Genomic DNA, 21,187 nt, shown 5'->3' with positions numbered 1-21,187 from the left:
CTGGCTGTAACCTTCCTGAATAGGATTATCAAATATGCATTCCTACTGGGCTCTTCCTAGGGGGAGAGGGGCTGGGATTGGTTTCTGGGGGCTGGTTTCTGTCTTTTAAGATTTTCTTTCTCCATTACTATATTCCTTTGGGAAATATAATATTCTGCTTTTTTAATATTTCCTTCTCGGGGGGGGGCCTGACTTCCCACAGTTATATGGCAGGAATGGCAAGGTTAACCGTCTGATAGAACCTTTACAATTTAGTTTTGAGAGGCCCTGGCTATTTCTTTCTCTAGCAGTATCGAGACTGCTAAAGAAGGTGGTTAATATCTCATGGACTGTTAAAAAATGTTCTGGTCTATCGCTTTTTTAGTGTTGTGGTATATTGTTTTCTCTAGCAATTTACTCTTGCTCTAGCAATACCAGGTTCATTAAAAATTATAAAGTACAGATATCCTAGGGCTACCTGGTCTAACATAGCTTCACCAAGTTCACTAAAGAAAATAAGTAGGGAGATTCTGGTCTATTGTCTATTGTAAGGTTAGTCTTGCTGTTCTTCACTTGCTGTCATGTCATGGTATGCCATAATAGCAGTACAAAACAAAACAACTATGCAAGGAAGTTAATAGTGACCTGAGAGGAAGGGGCATGACCAGAGCAGACAAAACCAGCCAATAGGAGATGGGCATATTCTAGCCCTGCTACATCAGTACAGTTGTGTCTGAAGCATCACATCTGATGCAGATACAAGGCTTGTGTTAGGAGAAGGTAGAAAAACTTCCACATTGATTAGACAAAAAATATGTTACCTTTGATCATCTGTGAAGTATGGATGACAGGAAGAGCAAATCATTTAGACATGTGCATAACAGTAAGCAAGGCATTTTTTAAGCTGAAATTAATAGAACATTCAGATATCCCTAACCAGGTTCATAATTAAATTTTGCATTTAGAACAAAAACTATGCTTTCATGTGTAGATAAGAGCAACATTGTTAGTTTACACCAGGGGTAGTCAACCTTGGCTCTTTTATGACTCGTGGACTTCAACTCCCAGAATTCCTGAGCCAGCTAAGCTAAGCTCCACTACCCTAATACAGTTCTACATGAGTAGACATATATTACTCCTTTGGTCTCAGATCTTATTATTGTAGCTGCCAGTTATGCAGATCGATGTGTAAATATACTCACACAAAATTACAGGGACTTATCCAGGCAGTTCCCAGGAGTCAGTATTGATTTGAAGGCACACACACACACACACAGAAGAAATGTGTACTTCTTTTGCAACGTTACTACTCGATAGTTTGTCACAGTATTTTGTTTCTAGTTGTATCGCACTTGTGCTGTACATCATCAACATTTTTTATTCTAAATTTTCATGGGAGAGCATGTGTCCATAGGTTGTACACTACTTTTTGTTGACTAGTGGGAGTTACTTTCTTTATAACCCTTGGCATTAACCACAACAATTTACTGCATTTGATCAGAACAGATTGGAGTTATATCAAATTGTTGAAATAGAAAATTGTAATTCATTTCAAAGTAGAAGTTTCTCTGGTCAATTCCACTACAAGTCACTGGCATGCTGAAACTGATTTTACCTTATGCTAGTCAGATTTAATCCTGAAAACTTTTTGAAAAGTAGCACATTCCTGAGAAATAGATTGTATTTTTAATCCTTGATCTCTCTTTAAATGTAGAGATATATAGTTATATAGATAAGTACTGTTTTTTTTAGTCTCTGAAACTTGAAAAAATTCAAGCAGGTCTCTGCTTGCACAATGGGACTTCCTCTCCTTTACCCTTTACTTCCTTCAATAGTCTGCATACACCCAAAACCATTTCAGAAATTTCCCCAAACTTCTGGAGCAAATTTTGGATCTACTGGGGAAGTAATTTAAAAAAAACTATCATTTCCACTGCGGGAGGGCAAGTTGTACCATCAGAAATTAGGCTTTGAAATTTGCAGAACCTGTAAAGCCAGTTTGACAGGAAAAGGTTGTAGAACAGGAAAATTTGAGCATGTATTTATGTAGTTGAATATGTATTTATGTAGAATGGATAATTTTACAGTGCTATCCCCGGATCTTGGAAAATTTAGCTTCTCTATAGGAAACATACAACAGGATTCTTGGGGTGACTATGGGTGGATAATATCTTCCTGTGCAATAGAATCCATATTTATTTAAAGTGAATATTTTTTAATGTTAATTAACACTTGCTATATTCCCACATAGTTTACTAACAATCAGATAAAGGGTGCCAAAATGCCAGAATGAAAATATATTGGACTTACTCAAGATTCAATACTTGTAAGTAGTGTTCCACTTTTACAAATTGAGAGAGATTTTTAGCTTTCCTTTAAGCAATATTGATAGTTGAGAGATAGTTGGAGAAAAGGAAACAAATGTTCATACTTATAGGCAGAAGAGTATTTTCCACATGAAAGAGTATATGTCTAGAAAAACAACATTTTGAAATGGCTGTCCCAAGAATTACATTTTCTATACAAATCAAATTTTATTAATGTTATACACAGTATATTTCTATATATTTATGTCACTGAATAGACTTGTTGGATTCTTTTAGATAGCTGCTATTCTCAGAGATGGATGACAGGAAGACTATTTTATAAAAATACACAATATAAATTGACCCAATAGCTATAGTTTTAACAATACTACACTGTTTTCCAGTGCTGCTTCTGTACCAGTAAAATTAAGTGTTACAAAAAGCAGCTTGTAATATGGCAGAGACTTCAAAAATAGTAGAGTAGAAGAAGTCCTTTTTGTGACTAGGATCAGCCATTTAACACTTGGCCAGTTCATGCGTACATGCCCAAGGGTATGTTTCAATAAAGTCAGTGTAGCTTGCTTCTGAATAGATATGTAGGATTCTGCTGCTCATTTTTGGTGGCCCAGTATTGTAAGACGCTGAGAGATATAGAATTAGCTTAATTACCCTATGCAGCTAGAATAGTTAAAGAATATCTTAAAACCCAAAGCATGTTAGAATACATCTATTCAGGTCACTAGAATTTAAAGGCATTGAACATAGCATCTTACTTCTATGTGGAAACAAAAAGATTTGTTATTGAGTCAAAGAAAACACTATTAGGAGAAGAACTGTATTAATTTATGGTAGTCACAATTCTTTTTGAGACTAACAATTTTATTTAAGACAGTCAAAATTTAAGTACTATTTATTTATTACTGAATTAGGCATTTGAATTTAAACTTCTAGCCCAGAATTCTTTGGGTAATGTATAAATATATAGATAGCAAGAGTATCTTCAGAAGAATCTTGGGACTTAAGTTCAAATCACTTAAATTTGCCAAGATTGAGAAACATGGTTTCCTTAAGTTATAGCTTAAGGAAAGGAAGAGAGAGGCAATGCATAAGGTCGTTGGATAGGATGAAAGTAATTATTGGAATACTGTTTGAAGAGGTTATAACTAAAATAAAATGGTAAGGAATTATCCAAAAAGTCACCATGAGTTGACTTGATGATCCTTATTAACTATCCATTATAACTGTTTATAGCTGCTGATTAATGCAGTATTTTTTTTCATTGCTCTGCATTGGCTGATTCAAATATCTCTAAATGTTGATTAGAATAGGACTGTACCAGTCAGGCAGTCTGAGTTCTGGAGTGTTCATTCCTTACATACCAGAGATTGCTCATGATAAAATTACTTAGGTTGTGGTCAGCAGTGTAAACAATACATCTTATGGCTAACATCTTTAACCCTTGCTTAACAGATTTTCCAGTACAAAATTGGAGTTTTAAAATCAAGCTGGGTAAAGCAGCAAAAAATTATCCTTTGAAGTCCTTCTCCAGATAAACCTGCCAAAGGAATCAAAATGGATAACAGCAAGAAAAAATACATTCTCATTTGAGATGCTCAATTTATAGAAACATTAGAGAGAACTAACTTATATTTTTCTTTTACCAGAGCCAGGGTAAAAGAAAATTAACATCTAGTGTTTTGCATTGTGAATCTGTTTTTAATCTTAGTTTTATATACAATGTTTAGTTTTCAATAGTATGTGTTTTAATTGATTTGTGCAATATATTTTTCTTTATCTGGTAAGGGTCCTGATTCAAATTCTGCATGCTCCTGGTGATTAATTCCAGTTTAGTGTCAGAAACCTGATGTTGTGTCATCCTTTTCTTACCTTCAGTCTGAGCTGGGTGATGACTCCAACAGATAAGGCTCCCAGTAAATTAGACCTGGGAAAGCATGTTTCTTCTATTACTGCAAGGTAGAAATTGGGTAAAAGTTGCACTTAGAGGGATATTTTCAGGTCATTTCAAGAGCTGGCCTAAATTTTCTCCATGTCAGTCATGTTCTGAAAGCTAGTACAACTTTATATTCCAGAATCTCAAATGACTTATATGTGCGTTAGCTCAGTACTGCCCCTTTTTCATCATCTTTGGCATTAAAATGGTATAGTCCTAAACTGAATTTGGATTTGCTCATTGATGAATTTAAAGAACAAAAAAATATGGGACGATGCCATAGAATTGTCAAAAAATTACATCATAAATACAAACATCTTTTACTAGCAGGTAACATGTATAGTTATTCTTTGTACTCTTGCAACCACCTGAGCATCAGTTATAGTGACAGTTACTTTCCCAAACCTCCCATTAACCTAATCAAATAGTATGGTAGCAATAAAGGAGAGGCCTTCCAGGGAAGCCATGGTGACCTAAACATTCCTGCCAAAGTGGGACAGCAGTCATGATGATGGAGATCAGTGACCATATGCGAGATCCTGCCTGGAGAAATCTCTCTGGAGAAAGGAGAGGTTCTGAGATTGCCTGAATATATTCTGATCAGCAATTTACCATAAGTAGACTGTAGGAACCTGGTTTTTGCAGTCAGCTTATGAGTTGAATGGCTGGGAATTAAGGGATTCCATCTAAGCTCACACTTGTAATGCAACCTTTAGACACAAAAAACTTGATTGAGCTCCATTTCTTAATCACCTTTGGGATTGTTCTGCCCTGCTTTTGAAATATTAAGAACCTTCACAATGAAAAGTTTTTTATTATATTCACTGGATGTGTTTCCTTCTCCTTAGTGAAAAAAGTTTTAAATATGACTTTAATAAATAGCAAAAGAGAGTTTAGAACATTAATTCTGGAAGGTTGAAAATAGGCTAAAGGTCCAGTTGGTTTTGAAATAAAAAAAATGAAATTAATTATAAAAATCCTTCTTGTAGAAACTGTCAATGCTGGGTTCTTTGGGGAAAAAATGATAGAACGGGACTTTGAAAGTTGGGCACTAGAGGGAACTAGAAGAAATTAAAGACTACAATTAAAGAAGAATATTTCAATTGGACTTGTTAACAAAGAATGGAGTATGATTCCTTAACACTGGCTGCTTTAAAGGATATTTTTGAATAATGAATTCAGAAATTAATTTTAAGAATATCTAACACCATAGATGGTGTGTTAATGATGTCATGGAACACAGTCAAGCTATACTGAAATTGATTTGAATGTGTATTTAAATATGAGAAGTTTCATGAACAATATGAAAAAAGATAACATGCTGGACATACAAATTAAACTGGCCTGTGTTGTAATACTTAAAGATGACATATCAAATTAGAAAAGTGATTTGGATAACTGTTTTCACTGGATGTACAAAAGAGATCTGTTAAAGTTTTGAAGGATTCTCTGAGAAGGGACAAAGAAAAAATAAAAACAAATTATTTGGAGATTATTTGAAGGATAAAAAACTAAGATTGTTAAAAACTCAGGGAAGGATTATAGAGTTGACTTATTTGATCAAGTTTAAAAGAGATTGAAGTATATCTATAACCCTTAATGGACTTTTGCTGTTAAGAAATAAATGATACAGAGTTTGGATTTTGTTTATAGTTAAGACATGAGATATGGGAAGAAGAGAGCATTTGTTGTATTTTAACAGATGGTGATAACTTACTAAAATTGTTTATACATGATGAAGAGGAAGGTTGCTTCTTTATATAATTTTTTCTTTTCTTTTTTCTTTTACACATATACACATAGCCATATCTCTTTGCTGGAAATCCACTGAAGGAAAAAGGCTGCATGTTGGAAAATATCTGTTATAATTAATTTGCCAACCATGTATTTAAGAGATAATGTTATTTGAACCTAGCTTATCTAAAACTCCAGCTTTTCTAGGTCTTCACATGTCTTCTACTAGCTTGGAATACTTTGTGCAGCTTCCAAAACCTAATTACTTGGCCCTTACTGTAGTCTACGGACTGTAAAATTTTGTTCCTGATTCATTGTTTGTTCTTAATACGTTCATTCAGTTCATTTCTGACAGTGCTGATAATTCTGAGTTTCTGATTTCTCTTTCAAGCATTTTACCTTGTGAAGTTATTTATACCGAAGCACAAGCCATGATCAAATTTTTCCTGATGGTGAATAAACAAGGTCAAACCAGGCTTTCCCGCTATTATGAATACATGGACCTTCATAAACGGACAGTTCTGGAAGCTGAAGTAATCAAGCAGTGCCTTTCTCGTACAAAGGAGCAAGTATGTAACTATGACTTTTATGCATCTGATGAATTGGACCAGAGTTTCAAAATGTTATAAATGTTAATGTAGTTTTTATGGTGTCAGAATTTTTTATGTATTTTTTATTCTCTTTATCAGATGCTTAAAGGCCAAAATTCATGTAATTCTGCCAGATCTGCATAAAGAACTCTCTGACAAATTGAAAGATAAAAAGGACAAGTATAGAAAGTGGAAAGAGAGGCAAATAACTAAGTCAGAATATCAGCAAATAGCCCGAGCCTCCAAAGATGAAGTGAAGAAAGCCAAGGCTCAAAATGAACTAAGGCTTGCGACCAAAGTCAAAAATAACAAAAAAAGCTTCTTTCAACATGTAAAAAACAAGAAAAAAGTGAAGGAAATGATTGGTCCATTAGTGGGGGAAAATGGCAAGAAGGTGACAAGCAACAGGGAGAAAGCAGAACTATTTAACTCGTTTTTTGCATCTGTCTTTACACAAAGTGAAAAAACAGACCAACCTATCAAAAATAGTGCCATAAAAAACAGAATAAAACACAAGTTAAGATAGGCAAGAAAATGGTAAGTCAGCATCTGACTCTCAAGGAACTGGCAGATGTGATCTCAGAACCACTGAACTATATTTTGCAAAGATCCTGGAGCACAGGGGAACTACCAGAGGACTGGAAAAGAGCTGATGTAGTTCCCATCTTCAAAAAAGGGGAAAAAATGGACCCAGGAAATCACAGACTTATCAGCCTGACCTCAATACCTGGGAGGATCCTGGAAAAGATAATCAAACAACGAATCAGCGAACACCTAGAGGCAAACAAAGTCATTACTAAAAGCCAACACGGGTTTGTCAAAAATAGATCATGCCAGACAAATCTTATCGCATTCTTTGACTAAGTGACAAAATTAGTGGATCAGAGGAATGCTGTGGACATAATTTACTTGGACTTCAGTAAGGCATTTGATAAAGTAGATCACAACCTACTACTTGAGAAGATAGAAAAATGTGGGGTAGATAGCACCACCACCAGATGGATCTGTAACTGGCTGACCGGCCTTACTCAGCGTGTGGTCCTCAATGGAACCGCATCTACATGGAGGGAAGTGTATAGTGGGGTGCCCCAGGACTCTGTTCTGGGCCCAGTGCTCTTCAACATCTTCATCAACAATTTGAATGAGGTGATAGATGGGGAACTCATCAAATTTGCAGACGACACCAAGGTGGCAGGAATAGCCAACACTCCAGAAGACAGGCTTAAGATACAGAAGGATCTGGACAGACTTGAATACTGGGCGCTATCTAACAAAATGAAATTCAATGGTGAAAAAAGCAAGGTTCTACATTTAGGCAAGAAAAAGCAAATGCGCAGATATAGTATAGGGGGTACCTTGCTCAATAGTAGTAACTGAGAGGGACCTCGGAGTCCTAGTGGACAATCATCTAAATATGAGCCAGCAGTGTGCTGCAGCTGCCAAAAAAGCCAATACAGTGCTAGGCTGCATTAACAGGGGGATAGAATCAAGATCACGTGAAGTGTTAATACCACTTTACAATGCCTTGGTAAGGCCACACTTGGAATACTGCATCCAGTTTTGGTCACCGCGATGTAAAAAAGATGTTGATACTCTAGAAAGAGTACAGAGAAGAGCAACAAAGATGATTAGGGGACTGGAGGCTAAACCATATAAGGAACAGTTGCTGGAATTGGGTATGTCTAGTTTAATGAAGAGAAGGACAAGGGAGGACATGATAGCAGTGTTCCAATATCTCAGGGGCTGCCACAAAGAAGAGGGTATCAAGCTATTTTCCAAGGCGCCCGAAGGCAGGACAAGAAGCAACGGGTGGAAACTAATCAAGGAGAGAAGCAACCTAGAACCAAGGAAAAACTTCCTGACAGTTAGAACAATCAACCAGTGTAACAACCTGCCTCCAGAAGCGGTGAATGCTCCAACACTGGAGGTTTTTAAGAAGAGACTGGACAGCCATTTGTCCGAAATGGTATAGGGTTTCCTGCCTGAGCAGGGGGTTGGACTCGATGACCTCCAAGGTCCCTTCCAACTTCACTACTACTACTACTACTACTACTACTACTACTACTACTACTATTATCTATGGCTGGTTGACTTTATTTATACATACAAATGTGTAAAACACAACAATTAGTTAGGAAAATCAGAAATCATTCAATAACAAGCTATATACCTTTATATTATTTAGACCAGAGCACAAGCCATGATCAGATTATTCCTGATTTATGTCTTAGAGACATGTACAAAATATGATTGAATGATCCATTTAGACACAGATAAAAATAATTGTTATTAAATGACTCAGAAATTTGTATGTCTTTTGAATTTTAATTATTTTATTAAATGTGACAGAGTAGCGATCAACGTTTTGTTCATATTTATATAAGGAATGTGGATGTTTCTTTTTTACTGACATAATGCAGGAGGGGAACAATGCAACAGTCTTATTGCACCCTTTTTTCAGCATTTTTCTATACTCAAGTATGAATACAAGGTATGACTTATGATATATGATTTGATTCTAAGGATGACTGACTTCACTCATCACATTGAATAATTCTGCAGTTGATTTTATATTGGCATGTTGTGCAATTATATAGTCTTGTGATAAAATAAAAAAAATCGGACAAATTGTTGTTAATACATATCTACAAATCTAAGTATTTTATAACAATTTACATCTTTTACTTTCTGTTTCCCTTTAGTGCTCCTTTCTTGAGTATAAAGATTTTAAGTTGGTCTATAGACAGTATGCTGCACTTTTCATAGTAGTTGGAATCAATGAAACAGAGGTATGTTTTAACTTTTTAAATCTATAAATATAGATATATCCTGAAGACCCTTTTTACATCAAAAGATACTTGTTGATACTTCTTTGTCCTGATGTTCATACGTCATCCAATGCTTCTGGACAGACAACTTTGGGAGCTGGCCCCCAAGGAACACAAGGACGTGGTAGCAATGCTATGACATCATCAGAGGAATGAAATAGAAATATTTTGGCCTTTTTTATATATATTTGGTGAGATGTGCGGGTTTCAAAGGTGGCAAGCTCTGTGGTGATTTAATCTACTTATTTTCCCTGGTTTTGAGCTTCCCCCCAAACTGTACAGACAGTTTGTTGTGCTTTGCTAATAAAAATACACTGATACTGTAAGAGAAGGGGAACTACAAAAAAAAAAAAAAAAAAAAAAAAATAAGATAGCCAGTCTAAAGAAAGACTGAAATTGCTCTTTGCTTCAGAACTGTAGAAAGTTTTCAATCACAATGAAAATTGTATTTTTTAAGGTTTTTTTTAAATATGGATATTAGATGTAACACAGGATATTCTCAGTACCACTTCTCTTGCTCTCTATTTTCTATCATATCCTAGAATCAAAACTAGACACAAGTCCAAATTTTCACACTGTTATTTAATCTGAAGACTAAAAAGAAGACTATTATAAGCTACAAGAAATATTCCAGCAGATAGCAGTATTGGTCCCCTGGAACAAATTAAAAATTCTGTGGTACATTAAAGATCAAAAGGCTGGCATTAGTTTTTGTAATGATAATGATAGATTTAGCTAGATCTCTAAACTGAATGCTATGAATTCATATGACACACAAGCTAGCTTCTGAGAGTTGTAGTAGCCTTACATCACCATTTATTGGTTTGATTGGCTCTCATTTCTGTTAGCAGATCAATTATTCCGTATCTTCAGGCCCTCATGAAAATAGTCTACCTCTTCTTTCCCAGATACCGTTTTTACTGTACGTGCATCTGAAATGTGTTGTTCTCATTACTGTATAAATATATAGATGAATCCTGAGTAAAATAAAATGTATTTATGATAAGGAAAATCTTTGACAAAAACCCAAGGCTAGAAACAGGAATCATGAACTAAAACATCAATGCCAGTGTCAATGTACAGGGTGTAATCAATTTGCTCACAGTGTTCTCTGCAGTGAAATTCAGTGGTAGACTGGTATTCCATTTGCACAGTGTATCATTTTACTTTATTTTGCTAGTGCAGCAGATGCATAATTTAAGGGAGAATTGGGGCACTGTTTTCTTTTGACCACTGGGGAATCTCATTCAGGAGCGGCAATTGATGCACAGCCAATATCGAAGATGGGCAAAGCTTCTCATTTATAATTACTATATTACATCAGTATAGTAAGCTATTGTAAACAAAGAAAACTTATAGCACACCTGTCTATTGTTCCTTTTTAAAGTATATTTTGAACTTAATTTCAGAATGAGATGGCTGTATTTGAACTGATTCATAATTTTGTTGAGGTTTTGGACAAGTATTTCAGCAGAGTGGTAAGTATGAATTTAGCAAATGTAATTGTACTGTGAACAGTCAGCTTGAAAGCCAGGTAGTATTTCTGTGTATAGGCCATAAGACTAATGAAATATATGGAGAACAGTCATAAATATAGAAACGTTTTTAGGTTATGCATAGTGCACACTACCACTCGGCTGTCCAGCCTTATCATTAGATCATGACCTACAAAACATGAGTATGCTCTATCAGCTGTGCAGTGTATGTGCCTCAATTGCCATCCAAGCAAGCTTTTTCCATGATTCACTTTTGGAGAATACTGTTTATGCATAATGAAGTTTGTGCATGAGAAATGCCCTATACTTTAAGTAATGTTTAATGCATTACCTTAATGCTTTAAGTAATCAAAAATAATGTTAGGACATTATTAGGGAAAGTAATAGCTTTTCCATGTTAACATTTCTATGAATTTATTGGCCGATTAATTAACAGGTTTACGATTTCATAAAAGTGAGGATTTGGGTTCCATCCCCATATGCCCAAATCTCTCTAACCGTTAACAGATCTTTTAAATACAATTTTAACTCAGAAGTGGTATACTGGCTAGGAAATTCTGGGAGTTGAAGTCCACTTAGCTGCCAAGTTTGAGAAGCACTGAAATAGACTATGTAAAATATAGTCTATTCAACTTTTTATCCTTTCTGAGTTTAACAAACTGGGAGGCAAGACCAATTCCTGTAAATTGCTATCACTAATGTGATTGTAGTATTTTTAAGAGAACACTTTGTGGATTGTCTATTCTCTGCTAAATGATTTATAATCACAAAGTATGTAATAGTAGGGGAAGATTTTGAATGAAATTTGCAGATTTTCAAATTACTATAAGTGTATAAGGTATTTCCTTAAATGACTGCTGACTTTATAATAATGCATTTTGCGTATAATAATATTTGACATGCAAACTGACATGGGCAAAATATAATGTTGTTTTTAGCAGCTCACTTCTGCCGAACACATTAACAAATATAAACTTAAAGACATTAGCTTCTGAGTTCTGATAGAGGTACAACATCATTTGATTTAGAAAATAACCATTTGGGGTTGTAGAATGTTCACAATTAGGCAAATGGAAAATGAATGTGTTCAAAGCAGAACTTGGGAATAAAATCACCATTTCCTTAAGTCATCCCAAAGATGCTTTTGCACGAGGCAACTGGACTTTCTTGTTTTTCTTTGAAGACGTTACACTTCTCATCCAAACGTCTGTGAAGAAAAACAAAAAAGTCCAGTTGCCTTGTGCAAAAGCACTATGACCTGGATGACTGAGAATCTGCATAGACATTTCCTTAAGTCCCATCCACTTTTTCTTTCAGAATTTGATTTTCTCTTGCATCCATCATCTTCCTCATTATCCACTTATCCTCAAAAATCAGTTGCAATTGTTAAGTTGGGGAAACAGCATAACATGCCTTTGGGATCAATTATGCCCTCTGGGTTTAAACATAGTCAGCATTCTGAGATTCAACTTTTACTTGAATAATAAAAATAACTGTTCCATTCCATTGGAAGAAATGACAAGAGGTGAGCTTTAGAGGTCACCTGAAGTGGTAGCAGAAAAAAATGATAAAAAATGTCATGTTTATTTTTCTTGAAAAAGAGTTTCTGCTAGACTGAAAACTTTGAAGGAGTTTAGGAGTCCCTATGCTTGCAAAATAATATACAAATCATTTTTAGAAAAAAAATAGCAAAACCATAATAGCTCTGTCTTCTTGGTAATCTTTTTTAATTATTTTTTTCAGAGTGAATTAGATGTATCCTTTTTTATTCCACCAATCTGTTTATTCTTTTTTATGTTCTTGCTCTTCCTTGCCTATAGCACACTACTTGGTAAAAAGCTTTAACATATTGCACCAGAATATAAAATATGTGAGTGTTAAAATTGGGGTAACTTGATAAAGGTCACAGAGATTTTACACAAAAGAAAGGTGGTATGATTATAGATATTGGGATATTGATGCTTGATCCCTTCTTTTTAATCAACTGAGCATTAACCATTTTAGGAATTAGCTTGAAATCTACAAACTCCAAACCTGAATTTTGGGAGTAATATATAAAAATGTATGAAGTACAAAGCATAAAAAAGCAATAGAAAATCAGCACACTTTTGTATAAACTCTAGTTCAGTGTTTCTCAACCTTGACAATTTTAAGGCATGTGGACTTCAACTCCCAGAATTCTACAGCCAGCATTGCTGGCTGTGGAATTCTGGGAGTTGAAGTCCACATGCCTTAAAATTGTCAAGGTTGAGAAGCACTGTTCTAGTTAATGAAGGCTATTGTCAATTTAAGCTTTAAAAGTTACCAATGTTAAATAAAACTAGGAAAATAAGGAGGTTGCATGGTACCAAAATGATAGCAAGTGAACATCATGTGAACCCTTCCTTCTAATATGTTCCTTAAAAGTCTGCTCAAAGGTGGAACATCACCACTTAAAAGGCTTTATCTTTGTGCGACATTGGATTCTCATCATGGAGGACTCAGAATAGTGCCTAATATCTAGATCTCAAGAGAACATATACTTACTAGCGCAGTGGTTCTCAACCTGTGGGTCGGGACCCCATTTGGGGTCGAACGACCATTTCACGGGGGTCACCAAACAACACAGTCCGCCATTTTTTCCCCCTTTTCCTTAGCTGTGCTACTCCCTTTTATTCTATTGGCTTTTGAAAGCCAATAGAATAGACTCTCTTGAATAGAGTCTAATTCTATTGGCTTTCAAAAGCCAATAGGAATTGTCCAGGCTGTCTCTGCCCTGCTGAGCCCGCCAAAAGTCCCATTCTGCAAATGGTGCTGCACCAGTTGAGTAGTCCTCGACTTACGACCGGTTGAGTAGTCCTCGACTTATGACCGGTTGGGGGTCGTGGCATTAAAAAGGTTGAGAACCACTGTACTAGAGAATATATGTCACTCAGTGTTGAACTGTTGGGTTCTTGATGTTCTCTGAGCTTGATGGTTTTCCTGCAGACATTTTGTTATTAGGCTAGGTAATCAGTGCATGGGTGTGTGAAAAAACCAACAGGATTACAGTGATTGAGCTAGACAATATGAAGAACCCAATAACTAGAGCTCAACTTGTGAGCAAATAAATCTGGGAGAAGATAACATACACACATTTTATTGTGTGTGATACTTACTCTTATTCCTTTGAAGGAGTGTTTTTTTTCCGGGGCTTGGAGCTAGTTCCCACCTTTAGAAAGTTATTCCAGTTGAACTTGCCCCTAAAAGGGATTTATTTGTCTCCATTCCTTGAGTTTGATGAGCAGGAAAGGTTTCTTTTCTACCATGCCTTTAATAATATCATGCTGTGCTGATTTTTAAACTAACCCAGTTGTTTAAAATCCTTTGGGTGCTGCATTTTGAGAAATTGCATTTGTTGTTTAACCTTGTTATTTCTACTATCTTTTCATTATTTTAATTCTGAAGGACCAGAAAAGCATAGTGGACACTTTCTTAAATGGTAATAATAAAATAATTACAGTATTTGCATGATGACTAGTTCTCATATTCTAAAATATTCACCTAAACCAGGGATTGAAGAAAGACGAATCTGAATGTAGACATAAATCTCCAGGTGATTTGCAACACATTTTGGAAGGTTTCTTAATGTGTGATTGCTATTTTTGCAACATCAGCCAAATGATAAACCTTGCCCCTAAATTTCACCACTGAAATTAAAGGAACTGGGATAACGTAAGTGGAGTTTGCATAGAAACACCGTGCCTTTTTTTTCATTGACAGTGCAGTTGATAGATCTGGGAGTTCTCTCAAGATTGAATTCACCTCCAGTAGAACCCACACATACATCTCCCTCTTGGCAACCTTTGCCACCCAGGAGGGACATGGATCTAACAAGCAGGTGACCAGGATTACAGTTATAAGGACCTTGTCCACTTCTTCAGGCACAGGTTTAAACTTTTCTCAGATATCAGGGCAAGATTGTTCCCCAAGCATCTTCACAGGACCCACATTAAATCTGGCATATGTCAATGTCCCATGTAGCCTAGACAGGAATCACAACAAGATGAGCTAATTCTATTTTATTGTAAGGCTACTTTAACAGAATCTTGCAAATCTCTTGTCATCTCTTTTTATTTCTGATTAGTTATGCAGATCCTTTCTAAAATTCTTTCTTTGCCCAGTTACAGGCTCCTCCCTCTTTTCTCTGAGTGTTCCTTAGGTGCTATCTCTTTGTTACCAGGGCATGATCTAACCATGATAGAAGAGCTGCAGAGAGCTCCCCCAGCTCACTTTGTCATTGCTATGAAAGAAAACCTGGTCAGGTGTGTGACCGCTATCCCCTGTTGGGCTCTGGATGACCTGGGATAGGCCTAGGGCTGTCATGGTGGCTATGAACTCCTGATCTATCTCAGACCCCCTCACAAGAAGGCAGACTGAAATTTCCCAAACCATAAATATGGGAAATTCCACTGTAACTATATTGTCAACACTTTCTGCAACAGTTTTTCCCCAAAAGAGAAATTAGGTGAAAGTTGTTTAATACAACTGCAGGGCATACATCACCATTTCCTTCAAGGCAGAGGCCATTACCCTCTCCTTCAAAGAGTCATTAATCATCTCCCACATCTAGCCATATGCCCCTCAGTAGTTACAATGAGCCAAGCAGGACATGAAGCAAGATCAGAGATCCTGACATGGATTTTCCCCCTGCTGCCTGTATCTCTAGAAGCTCAAAAGAACCCCAAATTGTTTAAGTCATCTGGCAAGATTCGGCACAAGTAGCAACTGCTTTGTGAGTATTTTATCAGGTGGCCAAAGTGATCAGTCAAGCAAATCACCATGAGGAAACAGAGACACCTAAAGCTGGGACTGAAATAAAATTGCACATTTCTCTTGTCATGTCATAGCCAGCTTGGCGCCTTCTATCATTCCCTCCTTGGGTGGGAACTTGTTTCCTCATACAGGAAGGTTCCATTGCCCCTACTGACCTAGTTCCAAATGAAGCAGCCAACCTATCACATTCTCATGCACAGATAACGGTGGACAAGTAGCAGTCAGGAATCAGAATCCCATTTTCTCATCCATTCCACACATCCGCACACCAACTTGACAGCGCAAAATTCCTTAACTCATCAGTCCTCATCTGTGAGCCCTGTCCTTCCAAAAATCAGTTATTTCACATTTTCAACAATCTTTCTAAATGTTTGTAGCCAATTTTCCATACTGTCAGAAACTTTCATTTGCCATCAACTTCAGGTGGAGTCCAGTGGAATTCTGTTTTATTGCAGTTCCTCTGGAACCTATTTCTTGGCATCTCCACATAGCTGCTACTCTTCTGAAAGCTTCCAGTTTTCTCCATTTTCCTGGCCATATGATTAATAGGAACCAAGAAACAGATGATTCGTGGCCCTGGCAAACTCAGTTCCCATGTGACAGATCAGATAACCAACTTTACTGTCCTTCTCAGAAGATACTTTTCCAGTTTATTTAGATCATCCTGTCGTCTCCTTTGCCCATCATTCTTTCTATGCCCTCCTTCTCACTGCCACTTGCTGTCTCTTCCGTTGCACCCTATTCCTTCCAAAACCTGATTACATAGTGTTCCATCCTAGTCATTGATATGCCTGTAGTCTGTAAATACCAGTACTAGGATCACATAAATACTTTATAACTAAAAAAAACCCCAAATAGCACAATACAAAAATCTCCATGCAGCACACTTAACAACAGAGGTTACTGCAAATATTTTTTTGGGAAAAAGAAAAGACAAGACAAGAGCATGCATAGTAATTTAATTTCAACAATTAAATCAAAACATTTTTAGCTTTTTGAGTGGTTGATTTTGAGTAAGGAAATTATGCAACTTTCAGGCCTGTAGAATTTTTGAATAGGGGAGGTTTATTAGGAATTAGGCTTTATCTCTGCAGGTGGAAATACTGGCGTGCCCTGAAAGCATAACAGGATTATTCCAGGTTTGTACTTGGTTTGAAAACTTACCAGGGGATTCCAGGGTAATTTGATGTAATGGTTAAAACCCAGTTTAGAAACTAGGAGACAGAGAGTTCAATTCCTGCCTTAGGCATGAAACTAGCTGGGTGATATTGGGTCAGTCACTTTTCTTTTAAACCTCTAAAAAAACTTGCCAAGAAATTTGCAGGGATTTGTCCAAGCAGCAACCAGGAGTCAAAACTGATTTGAAGGCATAAAACAGGTTAACCAAAAAGTTGGAAAACATCTTAGGAAAAGGAAGTAGCAACTATTTTTACTTTTATTTAAAAAAAACCCCCAAACTTTCCAGTATAACAAAATGTAAAATAAGATAAAGTTTTGGTAAATTGCTGGGATATAACCCTTTTTCTCCATAGAATGGAATTAAAGAGTTCTTTGTTACATTAATATTTGACAAACTCACCGCTTTGTGCCTGAAAATGTTGGGAGAAAATTCTTTGGAATAATGCAACTGATTTAGGAAAGAAATATTTATTCAAAAAAATTATAAGAGCACTTCAAAGTCCTAATTTTTTATATAGCGGGAATGACTTGGAGGATGGTAGTTAAGCCTAATCTGAATTTCTGTAGTGTAAATTACTATTCTGCTCCAGCAAATTTGTATTTGAAATGAATTAAATGCTTGTGGAAAAAAACATTTCTTTTTGAAATTGAAACCTAAATATCTTGATTTTGTGATTGTGAGCTGTTCACTACAGTGCAATTCTGTACCTAGATAGCTGAAGTGAAACCTAGTGAACTTAATAGAGCTGATTTCTGAGCAACTATACACTGTTTACTTGCAATAAACATCTCACCGCACATTGCACAAAAGCTTGTTAGAGCATTTGAAGGGAAGAATTGGGTTAGAGTTAAAATATATATATGACTTATAGGTAAGAGAAGCAGATACATAAAGTAATCAGTAGCAAAAACCAAGCTTGCTACCCCCATAGTAGGCATCTAATATGTTTTGTTCAAGTGCAAACATTTCAGTGATGTTTGCTAAAGGAAGAACTATCCTTTCATGATTGAAATAACCATCCTGGTGACTGCACCAACTGTTACATTGTCAGATGAAGGCTTGTTTGATTGTATTGATATACAAGGAGATCAAGGTACACAAAATCAGAGGTATTAAATTGATATATAGACAAAGCACACTTGAAAAGTTCTTAACAGGGTTCCTTTCACATCACATCATTTAGATACAGACCTGAACACAATTTTAGATCAACCATACACTCATGGCAATGATTTGTGTTACCATGCTGAGTCCCGTTATAATAGGGAAGAATAGTAATTATTTCAGTTCTCAACATTTTATATAAAGTGGTATGTATTATTATCGAAGCCAGTTCCTATCCATTAAATACATGTCCCTGATGAAATTGATGCCAATCTCTTTTTGCTAGAAAAATGCTAATTTTAATTTCATTAAGTAAAATGGGGCAAAATAATCTTCTTTTAAACCCATATTATTAAGGAGAATGTGTGCAGCACCTGAATAAATAAATAGAAATAAAAAAGCCAGTTAGTTGCTCTAGTGTTTACTTAGAACAAGGTGAGCAAAAGTAGACTGAGAGAATTAAGAGGAAGTTATAGCCACTTGGTTGTCAAGAGCAGATGAAATACTTGCTGGTGAAATGAAGTTGTGGAATGCTGCTTAGCAGGGTGTGGTTAGCTCACATCATGATGGTATGATGAGGAAACCTCTTAGAGTTTCCTTCATATCAGCTTCCAGCTACCTCTCCAGATGCTTTTTCAAACTTTGAACAGTAAAATGGAATATACTGTATATATCACATCAATCCTAAAGCTTTATCATGTTTTGGAGACCTATCAAATGATCCTTCTGGTTTCCCACACCGCCCCCCCCCCAGGAAATGGTACCATTTATTAGATTTCTGACAGCTGAATTAGCAGTATTGAAATACCTGAATTATTTGTGTAAATAGCTTTTTATGACAAATAGCATTCTATGCCCACACAATACATTAAATAAACTCATTCACTAATTTTAAATAGAGATACAAAACTCTCCTTTCTAAATCAATTGTGCAGTTTTCATAATACAACTCAAGACTTGAAAGTCAAGAATGTTTGACTCTTAGTAGAATGCATGCATAATTAGGTACATAATTAAGACAATGTTTTCAATACGGAAGCCATCTTATTTATACTTGTCATCAAATTGCTTTAGTCCAATCTCAAGAGAGCGAGCCCTGAAAGCTGCTGTTCAAGAAAAGATAGGGGCCAAATATTAAAGAATTTTGAGTATATCTTTCAAATTATAGTTTCTCAGGATTGTTGGAGAAATGCCATAAGAATTAATTCAGAATAAAATTCAAGTTTATAATGTAGAAATTATTGTAGAAGACAGTAGCTAGCTGATGTAACATCACACATCACCTCCCTTGATAAAATATGTTTTAGGTTGAAGCACATTGATAATAAATTAAATACTTAAAAGAACCAAAGAAGAAGCTGTTATTATTTCTTACTGTTATGCAGATCAGATACTGAATAATATAATGCATACTGACTATTTTAAAAATATATCAGTTTGAAAGAAAAAATGGGAACAAGCACACATTAGATTTCTGAACACCAACATGGCCATCTCACTATTATTATTACAAAAATAATATATACTAGGATAATTTAAAGATTTAAAATGTTATTTTATAATGACTCCTTTGCATTAGATTTTGTAAAAATGAAATCAAGTATTTCTGAGTCTCAGGTCTGCAGTAGTAAGTGACATTTCAAATGTCTGCTTTTACTATTTCACGTTTCTAAGTCTCTCTTCATTCATTTACTCAGTTATAATTGCAAATTTCAAACTGAAATATAAATCATGGTGTCATAAATTTGGCATAGCTGTTTAAATATCTGATTAGAAAGTTAAATTAAGTTGTCCAAACTTGAAATAAATGCACTGATGAATATGGTATTTTGCAATTTAGTTCATACTTTTTGCTTGAAGGAGTAACACAAAACCTTAACTTGATATATAAATACAGATTATGTTCAAATTAGACAGAGTGCATATAATTTTGGATGAAATGGTTCTAAATGGTTGCATTGCAGAAACCAACAAAACCAGAATTCTTGCACCTCTTTTGGTTCTTGATAAAATGGCAGAAACCTAGAAGAAACAAGCCTGAAAATAATATTGTACATATTTGAAAATATTATTCAAATAAAAAGGATTGTTTTTGAGTTTTTTGGCAAATTATGAATAATTGTTTTCCGGCTAAGTGAATGTTTAGCTCTCATCACCTTCCTGTAAAATTACATTTTTTACTACTATGTCAAATGTTTTTGAAATTTGTAATCTGCTTGAGGAATTAAATTAATCTTTACATGTGTGTGTCTTTATTTATTGATCATTTAACTTGCCACAATCAAAAGCAGATTCTTGGTGACTTGCAACATAAAAAAACAATAAATATTGAAAATATAAATTTTGATAAAACAACAACAAAAACATATATTCCAAATAGCATCTGGCCTCAGCTCACAAACTGCCACCAGGAAATCTGTTTGCAAGAGTTCTGGAATGTGACTGAAATTGGGGCCAAACATATTTCCTGCAGGAGGCCACTCTTCAGACTGGCTCTTCATCCTCCCAAAAATGGGGGATGATCATCCACTTCTCAAAGAGGTTGGCCAAACTCAGTGGAAAGAGGAGATCCTGAAGAGAGCCCAGTGCTACCCCATAAAGAGCATCATAGTTTAAAACAGGACATGGCATTGCCAGCAAAATAGTGATACAGGACCATCAGCAAGCATCGAGGCTGCTGCATTTTGCACCAACTGATGTTTCTAGTGATCTTTAAAACCAGCCCCATGGAGGACACCTTGCATAGTAGTCTGTGTGCATGACGATGAGTCATAAACATTCACATCCTGCTGCCCTAAGACACGTGAGCAAAGTCCACCCTGACCATAGCTTTTATCTGCTGATCCAGCAGGAGCCTTGAGGCCAGGAGGACATCCAAGTTCAGGACCTGCTCCTTCAGGGGTAGTGCAATCCAGTCCAGAAACAATACTGAGGACAGAGGAACCTTGATGTATGCACAATATTTGTTTTAGTAGCATTCAATTCAAGCTTTCTCTCAACCAAATCCTAAGTTTCCAGGCTTTGGGACAGGATATTGACAGCACTTCTAGTGGGGCTTGGGGTTATGATGAGCAATTTCCAGATGAGTTCTCCCAATGGCTTCATAAACTATTAAATAATGGAGGAAAGAGCAGCACTCTGCAAGACAGCAGCCAATCTTCCTCCCCACCACTGATTGGAATTGGCTTAGAAGAAAAGAATGAAACCACTTAAAACAGTGCCCCT

General features: G+C 35.9%; 1 protein-coding gene across 2 annotated transcripts in view; it reads left to right on the top strand.

The window, feature by feature from the left end:
- Positions 1-20,207, top strand: part of AP4S1 (adaptor related protein complex 4 subunit sigma 1) — a 32,001-nt gene extending 11,794 nt beyond the window's left edge. For both annotated transcript variants that reach the window (XM_039351911.1, XM_039351912.1), the window contains 5 exons: positions 6,362-6,539; positions 9,263-9,349; positions 10,798-10,866; positions 12,628-12,639; positions 19,860-20,207. In XM_039351911.1, coding sequence (XP_039207845.1) covers positions 6,402-6,539; positions 9,263-9,349; positions 10,798-10,866; positions 12,628-12,639; positions 19,860-19,988 — 435 coding nt within the window. In that variant the 5' untranslated portion in view covers positions 6,362-6,401 and the 3' untranslated portion in view covers positions 19,989-20,207. The remainder of the gene's footprint in view (positions 1-6,361; positions 6,540-9,262; positions 9,350-10,797; positions 10,867-12,627; positions 12,640-19,859) is intronic.
- Positions 20,208-21,187: the final 980 nt, after the last annotated feature.

This window comes from Crotalus tigris, unplaced genomic scaffold (genome assembly GCF_016545835.1).
Source record: "Crotalus tigris isolate CLP2741 ecotype Arizona unplaced genomic scaffold, ASM1654583v1 scf7180000018371.15429387391:27106975, whole genome shotgun sequence".
NCBI classification, from domain to species: domain Eukaryota; kingdom Metazoa; phylum Chordata; class Lepidosauria; order Squamata; family Viperidae; genus Crotalus; species Crotalus tigris.
The sequence above is the reverse complement of the archived record's forward strand: the minus strand, read 5'-3'. Positions and strand labels throughout refer to the sequence as shown.